At 42.4% G+C, this 18,096-nt stretch overlaps 1 protein-coding gene across 1 annotated transcript in view; it reads left to right on the top strand.

Annotated features, from left to right (window-relative positions):
• The window catches only part of LOC128614554 (cadherin-22), a 151,400-nt gene extending 134,472 nt beyond the window's left edge, over positions 1-16,928 (top strand). The window contains exons 8-10 of the mRNA XM_053635956.1: positions 477-613; positions 16,661-16,782; positions 16,920-16,928. Of these exons, the coding sequence (XP_053491931.1) occupies positions 477-613; positions 16,661-16,782; positions 16,920-16,928 (268 nt within the window). The remainder of the gene's footprint in view (positions 1-476; positions 614-16,660; positions 16,783-16,919) is intronic.
• The last annotated feature ends 1,168 nt before the right edge of the window (positions 16,929-18,096 follow it).

Raw genomic sequence — 18,096 nt, 5'->3', positions numbered from 1 at the left:
ATGTATGGAATTCTATGGCATACTGTACAGTTAAACATCAACCTTGACTGAAAGCTTGCAGCAGTTCTCCTGAGGTACCTCTATGCAAAGGTAACTGAGAGTAAGAATACCAACTAATGAGATCAATAAACAGGCAGGGGAGTAATTCTACTGGGATGTGGGTGTGGATTCTTGGAGTTTGAGTTAATGGAGGACATGCCAGTTGTGACATATAATATGCAATATTTTAACAGAGAAAGCTCTGGTAAAAAATAAACAACAATAACGAACAACTACTTAATTGTTCTGTGGAGAATGCTGTTTAGGACAAAATACCACCATAAGAGCAGGAGTTCTCCTCTCCTCTTCTACCTCAAAATGCTACTGCCAAAATAATATTAATGATTAATGTAAAAATAACAAATTTTAAGATAAGTTTGACTTTTTTTTCATTTTATACCTATATCTACTTACATTTTCTCCTGCCCTCTGCCTAGATACTCAATAGATCAGAGCACAGATCAGGAGCAAATCTTTAACATTGACGCAGTGACTGGTGCAATCACCCTGGGGAAGATCTTGGACAGGGAGACGGCGGGCTGGCACAACATCACAGTGACAGCCGTAGAAGCAGGTATGTCCTGTACTTCTTCAGAATTTGATACATGCTTTGGCCTAAGGCCTGTTATTTCACTTTGGACAAACAGAGGGCAAAACACATACCCTTTAACAGAATCCAATGCAGGCTTTTTTTGTTTTGTTTTTAAATTTGAATTGGAGAGTGGGTACTTATGGTTTAATGCCACATTAAACTGAGATTAATGAATGGCTATCATAGTAGCTTAAAGTGAATGAAGTGTGCACTTCATGACTTTTACTGTCTATATATGGATTTATAAAGTAGCACAAGTGAGAACTGTTAATCAAGTGCTCAGTGCAGTATATTTTAATGAACATATATTTGGATAGCTTCCAATAATAAACTAATGTATATAACTATAAGATTTTATCACACAGTTGTACAGCATCAAAACTAGCATAGCAAGAAAAAACAGAAAAAAATGTAAACGGAAACATGATTGATTTTGAGCTTGGCAGCATGACATTCGAATTGTGTGCTGGGGAAAGGCTCGGTTACTTTTATATAGAGGCTTGCATATATACTTTTATATAAAGGCTTGCATATATATATATATATATATATATATATATATATATATATATATATATATATATATCACAAAATTCTTTGTCACGTTATCGCTTTGCCTCAGCAACTATCTGGATCTCAACACTGACACTGGCATTTTAATAATAGATTACTTCAGGATCACTCCTTTATTTTCACCTTTTCTGAGACTCTTGGAGAGAGAAAAGATCTGTTCCCTTTCAAAGGGTACAAGATGTTGCATTTAGCATAACACTATGGGGAGCACCTCTCGCGTGCGACCAGCATCTGAAGCTTGTGTAAAATCATGCCCATTTATAGGCCTGCCATGATCAGGTGACGTGGCAATTAAGCGCGTCGCGTGATATAAATATGGCACCTGTGAACCGCACCATCAGCCTTTATTATCTTCAGCAAAAGACTGCATGTCAGTTGTTTGTGTGAAGAAACAAAAAGACACTTCATTTCCTCGCTATCTTTTCTCAAAATCTCAGAACTTTTCTATGAAAAGTATGGCTATTTAGCTATGCTGAAGGTGGAGGAGGCGCTTGCGAGCTACCTCTCTCCATCGATGGCAGGTAATTAGGGGGGCCTGCTTTGCCATCCAAGCCACCGTGTAAGGCAACCGTGGCATTGGTGGGCAAGACCTATGCGGCAGTAGTCTTGCTTGTGGGTCACTGCAGACAATGACAGTGTTGCAGGCCTACCAAGCAGACCTGCTGAGTGAGCTCGACATATGTCGGCATTCAGCCAGTTTCTTCCCTGTTGTCTTGAGCTCACCCGGGCATCCACGAGTGGAGCTCGGGCCAGCACTAGTGTGAGGGAGACACAGAAGGCGAGTATGGCAGCCCGCCAACCCCCGCGGACAGCCAGGGGAACCGGGCGTCCACAGTCACGGCCTGCTACTAGGTCTGATCTGAGAATGGTCCTAAAGGCAAAGCAGGCAAATAAGAGCGGTCCTGAGGGGCCGTGGAGGGACATATCAGGGGACATGAGGTTGTTAGGGCAGTTAGCCCCCAGTGATACTGTAGGGCCTCCCCTAGCCAAGGCGGTCCCAAGTTTTCAGTGTTCTCTGGTCAGCGAGCTGTCACAGGGCAATGAAAATCTGATGCTTTCCCTCCAATAGAATGTGGAATAGTTAACGTCACTAAAGACCATCTGGCAGTGTGGAAACTACTGCCAAATGTGTCTCAATGGGTTCTGTCTACTGTAGAAAAGGGTTACCGGGTCCAGTTTAGAGCTCGACCCCCCGGTTCAGAAGTGTGCTCACCACAGTAGTCAGCACAGACCAGAGCCCGACGTTAGCGCAGGAAGTAAGATCCCTCTTGGACAAAGGGGCCACAGAACATGTACCCCGTTCCCTGAGGGGGGGAGGTTTTTACAGCCGTTATTTCCTGGTCCGCAAAAAATAGGAGTATACAACCAATTTTATATCTGCATCATCTGAACTGTACTCCTCGGACATGCAGGTTCAAGATGCTGAAGCCCAAACTTATCGTTCCACACATTCAGTTTGAGGACTGGTTTGTGATGATAGACCTAAAAGGTGCATATTTCCACATAGCCAAGATCGGGTTCTTCCCTTCAGGCTAGCTTTATCCCCTCGCACCTTCACAAAGTGCATGGATGCCATTCTGGCTCCATTGTGACTCCAAGGCATAAGTGTACTAAACTACCTGGACGACTGGTTAATTCTAGCACGATCCAGGGAACTGGCAGTTCAATATTGAGATGATGTTCTCGCCCACGTGAAGAGCTTGGGGCTCAGGTTGAACCTCAGAAAAGTATGCTTTCTCCAGTGCAGTGGACAACTTTTCTAGGGGTTATAAGGATTCTACTACGATGAGGGCAGTTTCTGTCCGCAACATGCATAGGGTCAATCCTATCAACATTGAGCAAGATAAAGCTGGATCTTGGCATCCTGTCCAGTTTCTATGGGAGACTATTGGAGCTTATGGCAGCAGCAGCCAATGTCAATTTAGAGATCACCATGTGTTTACAGACAACACAGCGGTTGTTATTGTGCTGCTCAGGCTGGCACAACTAATTCTTCTCTGGGCAGAGGGACCGTTTTGGCAGTGAGTGCAATGTACATTCTGGGCAACTGGAATGAGGGGCAGACATCCTGTTGAGGCAGGGGCTAAGGCCCAGGGATTGGTGGGTCCATCCACAAGTGGTGGAGTTCATATGGCGGCGGTTTGGCCAAGCGGGACTGCATGTGTTCGCTTCTGAGGAGACAACAAACTGCCCACTGTGGTTCACCCTCACTCCTTCCGTACAATTAGCGCTGGACGCCATGGTACACATGTGACCGAGGTCACATCTGTACACTTTTCCCCCGATCGCACTGCTCCCACAAGTTCTAGCGAGAGTTCGACAAGACAGTCTATGTCTGCTGCTAGTAGCACCTTATTGGCCAGCTCGAATATGGTTCTCAGAGATAATATCCCTGCTAGATGGTACTCCTTGGGAGATTCCCATCTGCAGGGATCTACTGTCTCAAGCTGATTTATCACCCTTGGCCGGAACTATGGAAACTGTGGGTCTGGCTCCTGAGGGGCACCATAGATTCTGGTCTCACAACTGAGGTTGTAGAGACCATGTTGAACCCTAGAGCACCATCCATGAGGAAATTGTATGCGCTCAAGTGGCAGCTTTTTGTCTTGTGGTGTAAGGAACGCCAGCTAGACCCAGTGAACTGCACAATAGCTACTGTCCTGGAGTTTTTACAAGGACGTTTCTCAGTGGGGTGGGCTCCTTCTACAATCGGGGTTTACGTGGCCGCCATTTTGGCCAGCCACGCCCCTGTTGATGGAGCCTCTGTGGGGCAACATCCTCTAACTGGTTTATGCATGGTGTCAGGCGGCTGAGGCCCATCTGCAGGCCACGCATCCTTTCCTGGGACCTTCTGTGGTCCTGGAAGGTCTGTCAGATGCCACATTTGAGCCCTTAGAGTCAGCCTCTGAGAAGCTTCTGACTCTAAAGTTAGCTCTTCTGCTTGCCTTGACATCTCTCGAGTAGGAGATCTACAAGCTGTCTCTGTTGCCCCTTCCTACCTTGACTTTACCCCTGGATTAGCCATGGCCTTCCTGTATCCTAGGCAGGATTATATTCCTAAGGTGCCTACATCTGCTGCCCAGCCTGTGGTGTTGCAGGCTTTCTGCCCTCCTCTGTTCCTCACACTGGAACTAGAGAGAATGCACCTGCTGTGTCCAGTAAGTGCTCTCTGTACTTGCGTCCACCGCTCCAGCCAGTGGCGTAAGTTGGAGCAGCTGCTGGTTTGCTTGGCAGCGACAGTAGAGGTGATGCTGGGTCAAAGCAGTGCATCTCTGATTGGATAGTAGAAGCCATCTCTATCGCTTATGAGACACACGGTCTCACCACGTCTCTGGGAATAGGGGCCCTCATTCCATTAGGGTGGTCGCCTCCTCAAAGGCTTTATCTAAGGGGTACCTTTACATAATGTGTGTGCTATGGCGGGGTGGTCTATGCTGCATTCACTCATTCAGAATTACAGTTTGGTCAAGGTTCTTGCAATGACCCTCATGCTCAGACCTTTTTGCACAGGCCATACCCTCAGTAGGATGGAGTGGGTGTACTCGTTCCCACAGCGTGAAGCTCACACAACACTGAGTTCCCTTTGAAATAGAACATCTGGGTTACACATGTAACCCTGCTTCCTGGGAATGGAACAAGATGTTGCATAGCTTTGTCATTCTAGGGTATGCCTGTAAATTGCATCTTCACTTCAAACAAAGAGAAGCTGATGATGTTGTTTACAGGCGCCGTTTTATAGTCACGCGATGTGCAAAATGCCATTCCACCTGACCACGGTAGGCCTATAAATACGCGTGATTTTACACAGACTTCAGATATCGGTCGCATGCCAGGGCCCTTCTCAGATCGCGAAGCTCACACAATGTCTCGTTCCCTTCTCAGGTAACAGGGTCGTAACCCAGACGCTTTCTGGACTTTTGTTTTTGCTGTTTGGAAAAATTATCCACTCCTCAGGCCCTATTTTATTGAGCTCTTTCCAGAGTAACTCGAGGTGTTAGAAATATAGAAATGCTTTGGCTTTGGCAGTAACACTGATAAACCACTCAACTGCTGCCAAGTCCTATATTTCAAGAAAGAGTGACATACAATTTTTGCTGCCTGTGATTGTATGTTTGATATCAAATTACAGGCTGCATTGCAGGTAAATTGAAGGGAAGAGTATCTTGTCCCACATATAACTGTAACATCTTTGTCTAAGAAGTGAAGTCATTTAATGTGAAGAGAATTGAGAAAAAAACAAAGAAAATAGAGATATCACTCAGTTAAAACTTATTATTAGTATTTTTTTTAATGAAAATCTAGCATAGTGTCAGTAGCTACAGTAAACAATATTGAAAGGGTTAGGGTTAAGAATAAGGATTTTTAGAAAGTAATCAAAATACACAGAGAAGGCAATGCATTTGTTTGCACATGGCCAAGACAAGAAAGTGAGGAGGCATGAGATTAACAACACTGGTTGTAACTTTTGGAGGAAAACACCTGAAATACAGATTAATGATTCGCACATTGCATTCACAGCCGTGTTATTAACACACATGGCATCAACATCCAACAAAATAGCACCTGAAACTCAAAACATCATCAGAAATAACTACAGCATTCTGTGCAATTTAACACTATATGAAGCTGTTTTATATAAGCTATGTGTGAATGAAACTTTTTTTTGCGATTTAATCATGATAAACATTTTCATTACTAAAACTCAGTGAATGGTATAATTTTGTCTTGAGTAGGATAATGCCAATTGAATATCTTTGATTTGTAATAATTTGTGCACACTCTTGCTGTTCCCAAAGTGACTTTCAGGATTAGTAAATTACATTATGGGTGCTAAAATAATGCATTTACTTAGACACTGGCTTGTAATTTGTATTTTTATGTTGTAATGACCCAGATCTATGTTTCTATTAAAGCAAACTTGCAAAATGGAGATGATTGCTATTTTACACATCATATGAATCAACCTGTTAGTAAAATCTGCCATGCTCAACTCCACTCATAGGGACCCACAGCCTTGCAAAGATTCAGGTTCTCGTCTGCTTTTAACACACCTGATCCTGTACATGAATCGCTCCTCAGCTAATTATCAAGATTGAATAGTGTTGGCAGCAGAGGAATCTGAAACTGTTCAAGGCCATGGTCCCTAAGACTAAGGATGAGGAATACTGGTCTAAGAACTCAGTTATTAATATATTGTACTGACTCACTGCATTGGCAGACAGAACACAGACACAGACTGAAGTAGGGCTGGTGTTTAGGGAGACTTTTATTTTAATTGAGAGGAAAAGTGCATACAGGAGTGCAGAGGAGGTGTGGGATGCCGGCTCCAGGTGCAGAAGTCAGTGAAGGATGTGTCGAGGTGGAGTGTGGTGGCAGACGCTGCTGTCCGGGCAGTGTGGCAAGGGTTGGTAGCAGGGTGCACCAACAGGGGGACCGGGAGTCTTCTGAGGGTAGTGAGGGTGAAGGGTCTCAACCATGGCAGGCAGCAGAGATTGAGTGACTCTGTCTGTAAAGTAATGAACAGAGAGCATCAGAATAAAGACATAAGATACTTGCCTCTGTGATTACCTCTTGTCAGCCTTGTTCCATTACCCCGCTTTGCCCCTTGGCCTTGTGCTCTCCTTTGGTCCACAACAGTAGTGCTGAAACGGTGCTGTTTATTCAGCACCACAGCGGCAGTAGTGTGAAGATCATGCAGCATTTTGTGTGTGTGTGGTATGTAGGCTCACCATCAATATATAATAAGTATCAATTCAGAATATGAAGCCTTCATGGAGAAACCTTAGGCAGGTGCTCAAGATGGTATCTCCTACTGTCTCCATAGTGCTACTGGGGGACTTGTTGGCAATGATGGAAATACCTATAGGGGTGTGATTGTGAAGAATGGCCTCCCAGATCTGAACTCAAATGGTGAAATGTGCAAGCCAAGGATTGTCAATAACAAACATTTTGATTAAACACAAGGTTACTCATGAGAACACTTCAGCTAAAGGTGAATAACCAATTATGTGATTGTGTCATCAGACATCAGCACTTAATGGTGAAATGAATTTGGATAACCTCAGAAAGATGCAAACTGTGTGGGGCTTCAGGAGGTGGAGATAAGCCCACACACAAGCTCTGCTAAGCAAGTGTGCAGGATCATTTTCCTCTACTATCAATATTGTTGAATGATGGAACACTTTAAGTAACACCTTAACTCAATGAACATGCACTTTCTTCAGTTGACAAGTGCAAGAAATATCTGGTATTTTGAAATCTCTGTGGTTAAAGTTACTATGGCAGTTAGCTACGTTCATAGCAACAACCGAAGAGATTCAGCCAAAGATGTTGGACGCACTAGACACGGTTAAGGCCGAGTGGTTAATATGCCTATTCAATGCTGCAAGGAATTCAGGGGCAGTGCCATTTTACTGGCAAACCTTTTTTTTTTTTTTTTTTTTTTTAAGTGTGAGAGTGTGTTCCTCTTACAGTTGAACCTAGGATTCAAAAGGAGCAATGCAGGTTCTGCCCAGACTGTGGCTGAATGGACAAGCTTTTTACTATCACAGCTTTATGTGGGGTCATAGGAGCATGCTGATTCCATTCCATGTGAATTTGAAGAACACCTATGATCATGGACCTTGCCATTTGTTGTGGGAGGTAGTACAGAGTATCTGAGTGTGACGTCGAACCAAAGGTACGTTCCCCAAAAGAAGGAAAACGCTCCTTTTTTGACTGCTGCTGGGAGGCTGAAGGGATTTTTTCCTTTCAGCCCGCCCCCCCCACCCAAACCACACACGGTTGATGAGCACTGATGATAGCGGTGGCTCCATGCCATCTTGGAGACAGTGGCAGAGTATAAAAGGACATGCTGGGGGCAGTAAGGTGAGCGATCTCCATTTTACAATATGGCTAGTTCTATGGCTATCTCTGAATTTTCCCACAAGTTTCTGCTGATCTGGATGAACACGCTCCCCAGCTGCTCAGCGCCGCTGCTCCTGCTGTGGATGTCTGTCTTCCTCAGAGCCCCTCTTCAGCTGGGAAGAGGGATAACTGGCCACCACCGACACTCACTGCACTCCCTTCACTCCCTTCCTTCATGATTCCCCTGCTCTTTTTTTTATTATTTTGTGAATATATTGACACTAATTCCCCTCCAGTCACCTCTGTGTGTCTGTGCTCTGCCTGCCACTGCTGTAGGCTGGGAGTTCACTACACTGGATCACTTCTTCGTGTACATTATGAGTGCATTGAGTTGTGTCTGCATTCTTGGCATTCAGGCAAAACTGCTTAAAGTTGGTGTTGGACTCATAGATCTGTCTTCTGTCTACTCCATTTGTTTTGATGGGCAGGGTATCAAGGTGCAGTCAAGGTTGAAGAGGTGTGGTTCTTCCTTAGGGGAGAAACCTTGCCCCTGATTGAGGAGTTTACATAACTTGGGAGCTTATTCACAAATCATAGGAAAAAAATGAGCATGACCCAAATGGCTTGGGTCCACAGTAGTAGTGTTACAATCGCTGATGGTGAAGCAGGAATTTGGTTTTCAGACAAAGCTCTTCACTTATCTACCCTTACCTTTGGTCACAAATTCTGGGTAGTGAAAGAATAAGGTCTCAATACAGGCAGCATAAATAGGTTCCTCTGCTGGGCTTACTGTCCATGAAATGGTGAGGAACTCAACATTCCAGAAGGCCCTCAAAATAGACCTGCTGTGCTTCCAAACTCAGAGGAGCCTGCTAAGGTGGTTTGCGTATCTTATAAGGCTGTACCCTGATCTGCACCTGCTAGAACGATATTAGGCATGTGCCACAGGACAGTCCCCAGGGTACACCGAGGACCCCCTTAAGGGACTATATCTCACAGCTGGCTTTCGAACATTTGGGGAGAAGGAATATATTGCTGGAGATATTCTGGATAGGCATTCTCTCCCTGTTGCCACCTCAACTCCCAGCAGGATAAGCAGAATGGACAAAATAATTAATTAATTTGTCTTAGTTTTAAGAAGAAAGACTTAAGAATATTTAGTGTGGGGGCTCACACTAAATTATTTGTGACTACCCCAGAGTCCTACAATACAGGGTGTGAGTGAATAAGTGAATGAGTTAGTGAGATGTTCAGTAATACATTTTATACCATATTGAATATTTACAATGGTGTTTTCATTTAGGATTTTTACAAGGTCCAGATGTTTTTTTCTGTGATAAAACCCTTCAAGCATCAAATCATTTCCTGCAGTCTTAAATGACCATTATGACAGAAACACACTACTACCCTGGCATCCTTAAAATGGCGGCTGCAGCTCAGGTGGGGTGGCCGAAGTGTCCTTGGGCAAGGCACTGAACCCCAAGTTGCTCCTGACGGACTAGTGCCTTGCGTGGCAGCTCTGCTGCCATTGTTGTGTCAGTGTGTGTGTGTGAATGGGTGAATGAGAAACCGTGTAAAGCGCTTTATAGAACCGCTAAGGTTAAAAAGTGCTATATAACTGCAGACCATTTACAATTTACTTCTGCACTTACACCACACAAACTATATGTTTCTTTGCTGCTCATGTGCTAAGATCAGCAGCAATCAGAAGAAGTGCTTTTTTAATATATTTCATGGCTGACAGGATATTTGGCATTCTCACATCTGGTGAGCCTGCAGCAGATGTGCAGCATCTCTTTAAGCTGCTGAAATCCCTTTCCTTAATATCTTAGCCTCATATGACTATTTAAGTGTATCCCAGAGCTGCATGCATCAGTGAAGTGGAATTAAGCTTACTGAACCAGAAGCAGTTTTAATGTGTCTAATATATAATGTTATAATGATTAATCTGTAAGGGTTTCAATGGGTTTTGTTCTGATGATATCATAGCATGTAGCACTATAACACCATTTACTGTAAGGCATAGAATGGCTTAATGGAGGCATGTTAAGGAAGTGGTTTGGATTGCATTCTCATATGGTTCATTATATGCAAATTTTCTCAAAATTAAATTTGTTTAGAAATTCAATATTCTATATAATTACACACATATACATATGTTATTCACAATAGAACATAGAAAACATATCAAATGTTTAAACTGAGTAAATGTACCATTTTAAGAAGGAAATAAAGTAATTTTGAATTTGATGCCCGCAACACATCATTTTAGTAAGTTTTACTAAAAAGAAACAGCTAGGGGTTAATTGGCAACAGGTCAATAAAATGATTGGTTATGAAAGGAATATCTTAGAGAGGCATCTTTCAGAAGTAAAGATGAGATGGAATCTGGATACAAGCATTTATTGCTCTGAAACCTGTATATACCTTTCAGCATTGATGGTGCCTTTCCAGATGTGCAAGCTCCCCATTCCATAGACACTGTTGCAGCCCCATACCACCAGAGATGTAGGCTTTTGGACTGCACTCTGATAAAAAAAAAATAAATAAATAAAAAAGGCTCCTCTATCCACCTCTGCGTATAGTTGTGTATTAGTATCATTTTGTACAGAACAGTTTTGTGTTGTGTTGTGTATGAATCTTATTGATCTCTTATCGGTTGCGTCTGGGTAAGTTAATTAACCCGATAGTAAATTACTTTATTTTACTGGTTTTCATTCACTCAGCTCAAGCAGGTCATATCTGCTGATATCTATATTACTACTTTCCACCTCCATGTCTTTATCCCCACTGAACAGTTGCTTTACGAGCTGCTCTACCTGACCAGCTGACCTACATGTTGAAGTTGTGAAAAGGAAGGTGTGAAAGCATCTTGGCCAAAACAATAGCAGGAATTATCCACACCCAACCCCAAGCACAGGTGCAAATGGCCCATAACCCTAGGCCCACACAACCCCAAAGTGTGGAGGCCATTCCACTTAACTACCCAAAAGATATTTCAAATTAAGCTGCATGGAAAGTTTACAAAAACAAGAGACTGACAAAAAATCCAGAGACTCTATTTGCAGACCTCCATAAGGATGGCAACACCAGAAACCTGTTTTTTTTTTTTTTAACATGAACAAACCCCATGCATGGTGCAGGGCCATTATTTCAAACTTTCTCTCTGCTGAAAGAAAAGACATCTGTTGGGGTTTCCAGCTAAAAATAAAAAATGAGGAAGACAAAACAACAACAAATACAAAACAACAGGGATAGTTATAATAAAAAGCATTCATGGGCTCTTTGAACAAAACTTCCTCAAGATCAAGGAATGAGCACAGCAGGTGCCCATTACCACTGACCATCTCCTCACCCCAGAGGAGTCAGACAGACTACTTGCCTCCAGCTCCCCTTCAGATGAGCACAGAGATTCCCCCAGCACTGAACAAACCAAGGACCCCCATCCATGCTGTTAGTGCACTGACATGAGGGAAAGATTCACAGTGCTGGAAGGGGAACTGGTACAGCTCAGAGAGATGACCATCTCTTTACACACAGCCCAAAGCACAGACCAACCCATCAACCCCTGATCAACCCCAGCCATCAAACCAGAGACAGCCTCTCCTGCCTACACCTTGCACCTAGTAGTAATATAGATATCAGCAGGAATTGCCTGCTTGAGCTGAGTAAACTAAAGCACTTTACTAGCAGAAGTAAAGAGATTAATCAGATTCATAAACTCTTTTAAAAAAAAAAAAAATGCTGGGTTATTTTTTCTACCCAAACGCCTGGTTGAGACTTTTGTATCAATTAATTGGGTTGTTTTCTCAGTCATGGGTAGTTTTGGGGTAGTTTTGTGCAATCCAACTGCTGGGTTAGTAGCTGGGTCATTTTCACTGACAGTTGAATCAATGCACCCCTCTCTCACCCCAACAGCTCAGCCTTGGGTCAAATCAACTCAGCACAGACTGTTTGAATTCACCTCAGGTGGAGGTAGTAGTTTTCACACGGACAGATGGAGAAACACACTCAGAAAGAATGTGTTAATATTCTACACACTTTTGGGTTATTACTATTTCAACACATGTTGTGTTAAATTATCCAATAAATGTGCTAAAAAAAGAAAAAAAATTCACGAGTGACCAACACAACATGTGTTAAATTATTGTCCAATTACGTTGTGGATGGCGCTGCTGACATCATCATCCAAATCTTAACTCGCCTCAAAGTGGATGTTCGTCCTGAGGCGAGGAAACCAAATGACCATAGGTAAGTTACCACTATTAAATAGTTATCACTATTTAGCATTAATGCTGCTGAAAATGCTTGGCCAATTTTGTGATATTTAGGCAGGGAGCTCTCAAAAATGTATTCACTGTAAAACAGTAACTCAGCAAGTGATAATTAAGTTTACCTATCGCAACAGCTTCAAAAATGTACATCATGTACTGCTTCCTCAGTGTTGGCATTTCACGACTAGTGTCATGTGTTTATGTTGGCTGTGAAATATGGACTGAGGTTATTCTATAATTCTCTGGGTCTGCATCTTAAACGAGTTAAGGTTAGCTTGCTAGATGCTGTCACCAATGACAGTAGGAATGGGTGATGCTAACCGAGACGCTCACTTGAGCTGATAACATTACTTTAGCATACAGCTTGTGGTAATGTTAGACATTCCCATTCCCGTTTGGAAAGTTAATGATAATGTAGCATTACAGCTATTCATCATGATGTAATACAGTGAGTGGGCTAACGTTAACTACATTTAGCAAGTGTTTTTCGACAAGGCAAGCTCTAGTAATTAGCATTAGGAGGACGGGTTAGGACCATGATTCTTCATGTATTTGGTGAATGTTAATGCTGGTTAACAGGTGCTGACAGTCAGTGGCTATCTGAACTTAGCTAGCTCAGTAATGTCAAGGCCAAAAGTTCTTCACAAGGTTAACGTGACAAAAAGAGAGGATGGGGTTTAAGTTGTAATGCTTTCCACTATCTCTGTAATGTTGGTTGACTTAATTAGATTGTGCAAAAAAAATTGGCAATGAGGTGCTAAAGGCAGGAAAGTAAATATTCGCAAGCTAGCTAGATTTTCCTGGTGAGTCTACAGCGCCATTTTGTTCATTAGGAGAGTGGAAGTCACATTATCAAAATTACACAATTTGGGATTCTGTAATGCAATTTCTCAGTTAAAGCCCAAAGGCACTTGTCCATATTTTGTAACTAACAACTAACCAACAATCTTTTTGCTCTTTTACAGCTTTTCAAATGGAAGGGAGTGGGACTCCTGTCTTCCCAGTTGGCAGGGAGATTTGTACGAAGATGCATCAACTCCAATTCTTACATCTGTCAAATGTTTTAATGATTTTAATAAATGTCACCTGAATTTCATGCAATTGTTTGTTTATTTTGTGAAAATTTTAGTAGAATTTTAGCATACAAATAAATTGCATTTTAGGATAATCGTAGTGGGGAAAATAGTATAAACACCACATCTGTGTTATTTTTGTGTTATTTTTTAACACATCATTGTGTAGAAATGTACTAACACACAGCATGTGTTAAATGTACTAACATACTGATTTTGTTGAAAGCAACACAAAATGTGTTGTCCTAAACTAGATAATCCATAAAACCATTACTGTACACTGGTAAAAGCAAAAATGCGCAATAATAGTCCAGTTTACATAACACTCAATGCACCGCTTTTCATTAGCTTTGGCTTACTTGTTTGTAATACCCACTGGATCGTAAGTTGATTACTCAGGGGTTTTTTTTTTGGATGTTTTAAACATCTCATTTGATCAAAGTCTGACATTTTTGTCTTAAATATACGACTTATTTGAGTAATTTACTTCAAAGTCTATATATAATACATTTCTGAACACCTTCTTGTGTATAAATAAAGGAGATACCAAGTTGACATATTTGTTTATAATGTGGTATATTTGACATTTTCAAAGGGTAAAAATAACCCTGAAAATATTAACCCATTTATGAAATAAAATGAACCCAGAGTTTTTTTAAAAATTGAAACTATCCTTTGGGTTGAAAAACATCTGGGTTACACATGTAACCCTGTTACCTGAGAAGGGAACGAGATGGTGCGTTTAACATAACACTATGGGATGCCCCTCGCACGCAACCGGCATCTGAAGCTTGTGCAAAATCAGGCCTATTTATAGGCCTGCCATGATCAGGTGATGTGGCATTTAAGCGCGTTGCATGATATATATATGGCACATGTGAACCGCTCCGTCAGCCTCTATTATCTGAAGCGAAGACGCAATTCACAGGCCTACCCCGGTATGACAAAGCTACGCAACGTCTCGTTCCCTTCTCAGGGAACAGGGTTACATGCATAACCCAGATGTTCCCTTTCAAAGGGAAGTCCACGTTGCATTTAGCATAACACTATGGGAACGAGAATACCCACTCTGTCCTACCGAGGGTACGGCCTGTTTAAAAATGACGCAAGCCCAAGGGTCACTGCAAGACACTCGAGCCCGTGGCGGAATGAACATCCAGGCTGTAATATCGAATGAATGTGTGTGGTGTAGACCGCCCTGCAGCAGCACACACATCCTGTAAGGATACCCCGTTGGACAAAGCCTTCGAGGAGGTGACCCCCCTAGTGGAATGAGCCCTTATGCCCAGAGGCGTAGCGAGACCGCGCGCCTCATAAGCAATAGAGATTGCTTCCACTCTCCAATTAGACATGCGCTGCTTTGACACAGCATCCCCTCTACTGTCGCCGCCGAGCAGACCAGCAGCTGCTCCAACTTACGCCACTGGCCGGCACGGTGGACATAAGTACAGAGAGCCCTTAGTGGACACAGCAGGTGCGTTCTCTCTTGTTCCGGTGTGAGGAACAGAGGAGGACAGAAAGCCTGCAACACCACAGGCTGGGCAGCAGATGTAGGCACTTTAGGAATATAATCCTGCCTAGAATACAGGAAGGCCTTGGCTAATCCAAGGGTAAAGGCAAGGCAGGAAGGGGCAACTGAGAGCTTGTAGATCTCCTACTCACTTGAGAGATGTCAAGGCAAGCGGAAGAGCTAACTTTAGAGTCAGAAGCTTCTCAGAGGCTGACTCTAAGGGCTCAAATGTGGCACCTGACAGACCTTCCAGGACCACAGAAGGTCCCAGGAAAGGATGCGTGGCCTGCAGATGGGCCTCAGCCGCCTGACACCATGCATAAACCTCGAAGTTAGAGGATGTTGCCCCACAGAGGCTCCATCAACAGAGGCATGGCTGGTCGAAATGGCAACCACGTAAGCCCTGATTGTATAAGGAGCCTACCCCACTGAGAAATGTCCTCTGCCAAAGATCCGCACCTGAGCCAGATCCGCGAGGCTCTGAAACCCAACTCCCTTCAGCTGAGAAGAGAGCGAGCCGCGAGCAGAGCTGCCTAATTGTAAGGCATTCACAATGCACACAGTCAGACATCTTATGGCTGCCCTGGCGTGCTCTATCCCTAGACACTTCACACAAACTGTGTGTGTGTGTGTCCCTCCCCATGATGTAATGTAATCTTATATCAGAGCCATGCCATGCCTTAATTGCCACGCCACCTGATCACGGCAGGATATTGTGGAACCTAGGTGATGACTCAGTGCAGACGTTTGGTTTAGCCTGCTTGTCTGCTCGCTGACCTTGGCTCTGGATTGTCAATGATTAACTAGGTCTGTTCTGAGACTATGTGCTATGCTGCAAGAAATGAGAACAGCACCTTCCCGAGTGGGACCGTCCCACCCTAATAGGCCAGTCTTGCCCTCAAAACTACTCCAATTATCTATAAAGCCCACATTGTTTTTGGACTGTATGTACTATTACTGCTCTGGTTTCAGTATTAAAAAAAAAAAAAAAAAAGTAAGACAAACAAATAAATAAACTATCTAATTTCTAAGTACACTGCTGATTTTAGTAGTATGAAGTATGATAATAATATTACTGCACATTTCCTCTCCCACATCCTGACTCCTCATATTAGCTATAAGGAATTTAACAGTGACCCAGTGATTTTAATATCTTAACAAAATTATATTCTGAAGGTTTTTGCAGGATATGATTAAAACTGTTCTAATTATCAAAGTTGACTTTCACATACTGTAGCCAAGCTTGATCTGAAAATAGGTTTATTCATTCATGATTTCCCTTCAAATTATGGGGAAGAATGAACTCCCGGTGGGTATGGGGAAAAACTTGGGATGTAACTGCATCTGATTTTAAAATCAAACTAAACCCTCCTTTTCTTTTGCACTAAATCTAAGTATAGAAATAGTTTCTTTTTGGTTTATTAGACTTTATATGACAGGCATGTTCTTAATTTAAAAACTACAGTAGTGTTGCCATCAAGAAGGTACAGTAAATATATCGTGAAAATTATATGTAACAGCTTTACAGTTAAAGGACAATAATAGTAATAGTAGGTTTGTGCTTACTTTGCTGGCTTTATAGTAACCACAGTTAATCACCTACAGTATGTAGTTGACTGTATGGCATATTCAATTTTACTTATATCAGAAACCTGCTGTTAGGGGAAAAATAAATGCAACATTAATATTGGTTATACATACTTACCCACTCGTGCCCTTTATTGTCTCTCTTTCTCACTCTTTTGCTCTCCAGATAACCAGTCCATGGCTTCTCAGACTTCAGTTAGCATCCGTATTCTGGATGTGAATGACAACCCACCTGAGCTGGCCACCCCATATGAAGCCTCCATCTGTGAAGATGCAAAATCTGGCCAGGTGAGATAAACATCTGCATGCCAGCACAGGCAGATACAGTCATAAAAACTAAGATATAATTTCTTGTAAAAACAGCAAATCATTTGTGTTTTGTCCATCACTCTCAGTTTCAAAGTGTCTTGTGGATTACACCTCAGCATGACTGATTGGATGTCATTGACATACTTGTTGGTACCGGTTTCCTACGTTGATAAAGCTGTCAGCTTTGAAAGGAGAATTGCATCTCTGTGTAAAGTGCAGAATTATATAAGCACACATGGGATTTCACAACACCTAGTGGTATTCCAGCGTTATAGATGTGACATTTGAACTCATATTGACTTGCAAAATTGACTCATATTGCCTAATTGCCTTTGTAAATTTAGCATCAGTGACACAGTTTGCATACCTTGCCATTTAACCTTGCCATTCCTGTAATCATATTTTGACATCATGTCTAGAGATGTCCACGGTGTCACAGATCGGAGTTGAGCCAGAAGTAGGTGCAGATAAAGACATTTATTTAACCAAACGTACTATGAAACAAATACACTAAGACAACTTGGAAAACCACTATGGCAATAAACAAAACACAGAGACATGAACAACGGGAGTCTAAGACAACTTGGCATAATACTGTGGCAAAACTAAACATAAACTAACAAGATCAAGAAACGTGGAACACATCGGTCTAAGACAACGAAAGACAAACAAACCGTGCAGACACGGACTATATATACACAGGAGTGCTCATTAACCAAAACGTGAATCAGGTGCAGGTGGTCATGTGACAACTAGTGCAGTGCAGTGGCTGATGGGAAATGGAGTCCAGAGTTTCTTGATACGTGACACACGGTGGCATATCTTTCCCCTACAGTCATTTTTAATTTCAAAAACAAAATAAAACTTGCAAGGAAGGAGATCTGGGGTATACAGATGATGTGAAATGATAACCACATTGTTTCTGGTAAAAAAAAAAAAAAAAAAAAACTCCTTGGTTGACAAAGCAGTGTGTGCAGGTGCATTGTGGTGATGCAAGATCTTGTTCTGGGTGCACCATTTCTCCTACTATTGTTTTCCTGGTGCTTTCCCATAGATGCCTAAGCACTTCAGTGTAAAATTGCTTAGGTGCGCTTAGGTGTGCACGCTGAATTCCAGAAATGTTTTGGGTCCTCCCGTTGTATACCAGGCAGCCAGACAAACTAGTCATTTTCCTACCACGTTTACATTTTTCAACCACACTGATATCTGTAATTTCATGGGGAAAACAGTAATATACAGAAATATAATTGGGAAATTGAAAAGGTTTTTGTGTCCATAACTGTTTAATCATAA

The sequence above is a fragment of the Ictalurus furcatus genome, chromosome 11 (genome assembly GCF_023375685.1).
Source record: "Ictalurus furcatus strain D&B chromosome 11, Billie_1.0, whole genome shotgun sequence".
Taxonomy (NCBI): Eukaryota; Metazoa; Chordata; class Actinopteri; order Siluriformes; family Ictaluridae; genus Ictalurus; species Ictalurus furcatus.
Note: the sequence above shows the minus strand (reverse complement) of the source record. Positions and strands in the feature narration are given on the sequence as shown.